The 6,000-nt window shown below is 41.1% G+C and overlaps 1 protein-coding gene across 2 annotated transcripts in view; it reads left to right on the top strand.

Annotated features, from left to right (window-relative positions):
- Positions 1 to 4,877, top strand: part of LOC134228002 (inactive rhomboid protein 1-like) — a 53,232-nt gene extending 48,355 nt beyond the window's left edge. Inside the window, exons 3-7 of one of the 2 annotated variants that reach the window (XM_062709757.1) lie at positions 2,347 to 2,574; positions 2,644 to 2,985; positions 3,048 to 3,302; positions 3,367 to 3,624; positions 3,686 to 4,877. In XM_062709757.1, coding sequence (XP_062565741.1) covers positions 2,347 to 2,574; positions 2,644 to 2,985; positions 3,048 to 3,302; positions 3,367 to 3,624; positions 3,686 to 4,192 — 1,590 coding nt within the window. In that variant the 3' untranslated portion in view covers positions 4,193 to 4,877. Of the gene's footprint in view, positions 1 to 2,346; positions 2,986 to 3,047; positions 3,303 to 3,366; positions 3,625 to 3,685 lie in introns of both variants that reach the window. The other variant, XM_062709756.1, reaches the window with a different exon arrangement.
- The last annotated feature ends 1,123 nt before the right edge of the window (positions 4,878 to 6,000 follow it).

Consider the following 6,000-nt stretch of genomic DNA (forward strand, 5'->3'; position numbering starts at 1 on the left):
TTTACTGTACTTATACAACAAACGTATAAAGAAATAATAAAAATACGCCATCTTGTACCTGCCGGGTAGGAAGCGAACATCATCTTTGCTGGATTGCTGTCCAACATTCTTGCAACATGTCCTGCCCATCGTACCCTTCCGGCTTTAACTATCTTTCTGGATGCTACGTTCACCATAGAGCTGGGAGATTTCGTCGTCGCCGCCGTCTTCTTGCACACCGCCAAAGATGGTCCTAAGCACCCGTCTCTCGAATACCATTTTGACTCAAATTACGAACATGACTCATATTCCGAACATTCGCTTTTAAATGGCTATTTTGGCTTTATTCGTGTAATTCTCTTCATAGGATCTTGAATTCATTTGTAATCTTGATCCTCAGTACGGAAAACCATGACTCATATTTCAAACACTGGCGTTTTGGCACCCTAAAACTAAAAATCCCAACGGTTTTCAGATCTGAGGATCAAATTTACAAATGAATTCAAGATCATATGGAGAGAATTAGACGAGAATTATGGATGCAACGCTCAGAGGGTGGGGGGGGAGGTCGCCCGAAGTGTGACAATCCATACAAAAACAAATTATGATTTACAAAAAGTGTGACAATGACCGATTTTTGCGTTACGTAATTAATGGAGCTTCACCAAGTGTGCATGTTCCGGATTTGAGCCAAAACGGTACTCTGAGTGTTTGCAAGTCCTCCTCGAGCATGGTCCAAGTTTCATGTCCGTAGATAACTACCGGTCTTATGAGTGTTTTGTACATGACACATTTAAGGTGAAGGTGGGTTGAGTACCAAAACAAAGCTTTTAAAGTATTGGAACAAAGAAAACTGTCATATATTGTAGTAGTATTGGTGTCGTATTTATAAAAACAAAGAATATTAATAGGGTGGTTCAAAAAACGACCCAGCTCCACCACGCTCACTGATTCCGTCTCATGCTCCGAGTGTCCTCCAAAAGCCGATGTGTGTGTGAATATTTTTTGACTGCAGTTTCTTATGGAGCCAACGCGATATCAACGCTGCCTTTATTGCGGACCTCAAGAAAACTCCGTCTCCATTTTCAGCTAATGTAATCGATATGTTTTTCAGTTCGCATGTCACGAGAAACCCACGTGATTTTGTGCACTAGTCGGTGGTGGAAAAGAGATTCTCCAATCATCATATCGTTATGCAATGATTATTCTCTCCTTAATTGGTTCTCAATTGATGAGCGCCGACTGTGCTTGGGCGCTTAGTTTGGTTTCCTCCTCGGTGCCGGGGGCGTTGTTCCCTTGAATAGCGGAATATAACAATACCTGCCCCGAGGGTAGTTTGTGTTCTCCATATGTTGGCCAACGGACTTTACTCAGTCCCAGGATTCCGAGCTTCAATATGTATCCATCGGCATCCGTTACTTTTTCCTTTCTTGGTAACTGAAGAAACTCCAGCAGACCTTACCAGTGTTGCACTACCAACATCGTGTGGAAGGGGCATATTGTGTACAGTTTTGCGTAGAGTCTTCCGCTGGCACTCGAACGATGATCAGCCACCCCTAACTTAGGGGGAGCTTAGTTGTGTGCCGCTCAAACTTAGAGAACAGGAGGCTCGATCACCATCCGAGAGCAGTAAATTCCTCTTCCTTATAACCCGATCTTCTCTCAGGTGTTTCCTATCTAAGCTAGTACAATAGGGAGTTAGAGATAGGAGTCCTTTCCTTTCCCTTGGCTTGAGAAATGCATTGCGAGTGATTTGACTATGCGTCCAATTTGGGAATCTCGAGCTCGTTCAGTAGCCGCTAGGTTGCGAAGGCCGACGGAGGTCCTTCGTAGCTTAGTTGGTTAAAGCACCAGTCTAGCATACTGTAGGGTCATGGGTTCGAGTCCCATCGAAGGGAAAGTGGTTACCTCCAATGCATTTTCCAAATCAATATCTTCCACATAACGTACATATTCACATATGAGTTTTCATAACATTGTAAATTAACGTCCAAGTCGGGTGGTTTAATCCCCGGAAATAGGCAATTACCTTTGATTGAATTATAAAAACTGATGAATGATGAACGAAGTTGTGCGACTAACTCAAAAATATTTGGCTTATACATAATCCACACTATTGATCTCAGTTGTATCAAACGGTAAAGGCACGTATTACAAACTCGAGTGGCGGGTTTGATTTCCGGATAGGATTCGGATTTTACCATTTTTTTAGGCATAAGAATATCATTGTGATTGCCAACATTCAATATGCAAATTCATGCATCGAAAGCCCTCAATAACTGTGAAGTTGAGAGGTCGGCTGTGAGCTGATTGTTATAAGCTGATTGTTCTATTAATATATAATATTATCTTTCCTAATTTCCGCAGGTCCATCATCGAGAATCACGTAATGTGTGGATAGGATTGAAAAATACAGACATTGTACATTTGGGAGCAAAATATGGAACTTGTATGAGACGAGACTCACGAATATCCGATGTGATTGCAAAGACTAGGAAACATGAGAGGGAGACGGCGTGCTGCATCCGAAACGACGATTCCGGCTGTGTTCAAAGTTCTCAAGCGGACTGCTCAATGCGTGGGCTATGGCCAACGGTAAACTTGATTGTCCTGAAGTTGTTCCAGGGATGGCTCAACCAAAATTTGGATCTTGAATCTTTTCAGAAAACAATTGCCACCTGGAAAAAATGGTCGCCGGGAGACTCGGGCCCTGGAGGTCGCATCTCCGGCAGCGTGTGCGGCCTCGATCCCAAATACTGTGATGCTCCAGCGTCGATCGCTCCACATGAATGGCCGGATGACATCACCAAGTGGCCCATCTGCCGCAAGAATAATCAACTGTCGCAACGATTCCGCTTCAAGGATCACACGGCCGAACACATGGTGTGTGAAGTGATCGGGCATCCTTGCTGCATCGGCGTGTACGGGGAGTGCCGTATCACTACCAGAGAGTACTGCGACTTCGTCTCTGGATATTTTCACGAGGAAGCGTCGCTTTGTTCACAGGTTTGTTTAACTGAGTACATCTTGTTAAGCAAGTTAGGATAATTACGATTGTCTTTCTAAAGGTATCCTGTTTGAATGACGTTTGCGGGATGTTTCCGTTCATCGCCAGTGAATATCCAGATCAGTTTTATCGCCTCTTTACGTCGCTTTGTCTACACGCAGGCATCATACATCTAGCAATCACCGTTGCCTTTCAGCATTTGCTGATGTCGGATCTAGAGCGGCTCATTGGACCACTGCGGATGGCGATTCTTTACATAGGTTCCGGAATAGCGGGAAATCTAACTAGTGCAATATTTGTGCCGTATAAAGCTGAGGTACTTTTGCGTTCTAAAGTGCGCAGGAAGCACAACACTACAATGAATGATGCGTTCGTTTCAGGTTGGTCCCCTGCCATCGTTAGCAGGTGTACTATCGTCACTGATGATACAGCTGATACTGTGTCACTGGAAGAGCTTGAAGAAACCGCACGTAGCTATGATCAAATTACTAGTTATCGGATGTATATTGTTTGGGTTCGGAACGTTGCCCTGGCAGGCAAACTTCACCGGACTGATAGCCGGGTTAATCTTCGGCATTGGGCTTACGCTGACCTTCGTACCGTTCGTCAACGTAACGAAGCATAGTAGAAAAAGCAAAGTAAGGGCTTCATCAAATGGATAATAAATTGACAAGTAACTAACAGTTCGCATATTTTCAGATTAATCTAATTTGGACATGCGTGGTGCTGCAGTTAGTTGTGTACGCTGTGATGTTCATCATCTTCTACGTCTTTCCCTTGTTGTTTTCGTCGTTAAATTTCATTGACGGAAATCAACTGACGGGTCATGGATCTGCACATGGATACCACGACCATTACAACATTTACGAAAGCTTTCCGAACTACAATCCCATGAACGGAAATGGCCACGGCCATAATCACGGTAATGGTGGTGGAATCATCAACAATGGGAATCCGTATGTGACAACGTACGATACGAACAACAAATACAAATCACTACCGGGCCACAATGGCGGTATTTTGCACAATCATCACGAATACAGCGGGGGTAGTAGTGGAACAGGGGGTGGTGGTATCAGCATGTCCGGCGGTATCAATAGGATTAGCAGTAGCAACAATAATAAAAATAATTTAATGAAAGGATCTTTGTGTGAGAAGGGACAATGTGCCCAACGTCAGCCGCGTAGTGCTGACACGAATGCATGACGTCGATGTTTTCTCCTGTTTACGTCATTGGAGTTACTTTTCGTCCTGTTTGTTCTGCTGGCCCTGTATGATGTCGATGATTTCCAGGTCATTTATCAGTTCATCATGTGATACAACCGACAAAGTAGTGACAAAATATATTCAAATTTTATATCTAACTTTCAAACCACAATGTGATCTTAAACTGTATCTTAGTTGAAAACACTTAGTTTAAAGAGGGCGCATTAGAACTCATATGTACACCTTTAATCGAAAAATTATATTAAACAATACGAACAGTTACATTATAAGAGACCTATCACTCGGTTATGCTTACGTTCCCTAAGTCCTTGAACTTTTCTTAAATTTACACGATTTTCTAATACTTATAGTAAATATTAACATTTACAAACACACACAAACATAAAGTTAAAAAAAAACAGTGAAAACATGCGATTGTGACGAATGTGAGTAAACGAAAACAATTCTTAGAATTGCCCTCAGTTAGTTCGAATAGCTATCCTTCTATGATATTAATTGAACATATGGTATGAATTTGAAGAGATAAAAAAATAAGAAAACAAACGAAGCAAACAAGTGAAAACATTTTTGATTTATAAACTAACACAAGGAAACAAAAACAAATAACAGTAAAACAAGTCAAGGAAGAAGTGTACGCAAATTCTAATAAAACCTCTATTTCAATTTAAAATTGTATTGACAATTGCATCCATGGAATAGAAAAGAATTGTCCAATCTTCAGACACTGTAGAGTTCATAAGTAAGCTGTTTTTATGTAGGGTAAAACGTCCTATCGTTGTGGTATGTCCTAATGTTGCGGTAGTATTAAAATAGTCCATTCTGGATATACTAGCATAAAAAATAATTGTGGATCCGCTAAAACTCTTCGAATTCACCACTAGAACACTTTTTGTTTGACAAAATTTCGTTCAAAATGATGAAAAATTATCATTTTCGTTTAAAAAATTGCGTCCTTTGAGCCTATTATTGCGGTAGTGCTAAGGTCCTATTGTTGTGGTATCGCTCTCCATAAGAAATACAGGCAATACCGCAACAATAGGACTGACCTTCAAAAATATCGCAACGATAGGAAACTGCGTCCTATTATTGTGGTAGTTTATTTTTATTGTGATAAAAGCAAAACAACATACGTTTAGCACAATTGACGTAATATTTACGAAACTAGAGTTAATGAGCATCCTATTTGACTACTGCAATGTGAAAAAAGATAAACAATTCATTTTTAAAGATTTTTCGATATCAATTTAGTTTTGACGCGATGCTTAACCCCTCCATAATAGTTCGTTTTACCCTACTTCCTACATTTTTATATTTATGTTATGTAAAACAATTGCTTTGCAGAATTCTGCAGGCAGGGCAGTCTACCTGATAACCTAATTAGGGGGAATGACGGCTTTGGCAGATTTTGTTCTATTATTGGCAGGGGGGTTTTTTATGACTGACTATGCTCAAATTTGGCCTAAGCATTCTTTGCATATCAAAGAATATTGTGGCCAAATTTCATAAAATTTGGTCGACAAAAACCCCCCTGCCAATAATAGAACAAAACCTGCCAAAGCCGTCTTTCCCCCTACTATATACACTACACAAGTGGATTATCTAGCTTCCGGATCACAGGCTGGTTGGACATCAAGCAACAATCCCCAAACGGATCTTTTCACTATCCAAAGCACTCGTGTAGAGTAAAGCGGGGCAAGTTTGCGCACCTAACTGTTGTCTTAGACATTTGCGTAACTACAGGGGGCTAGGGGGGGCTTTACATAATCACATTATCACACACTCAAAAG

Source organism: Armigeres subalbatus, chromosome 3 (assembly GCF_024139115.2).
Source record: "Armigeres subalbatus isolate Guangzhou_Male chromosome 3, GZ_Asu_2, whole genome shotgun sequence".
NCBI lineage: Eukaryota > Metazoa > Arthropoda > Insecta > Diptera > Culicidae > Armigeres > Armigeres subalbatus.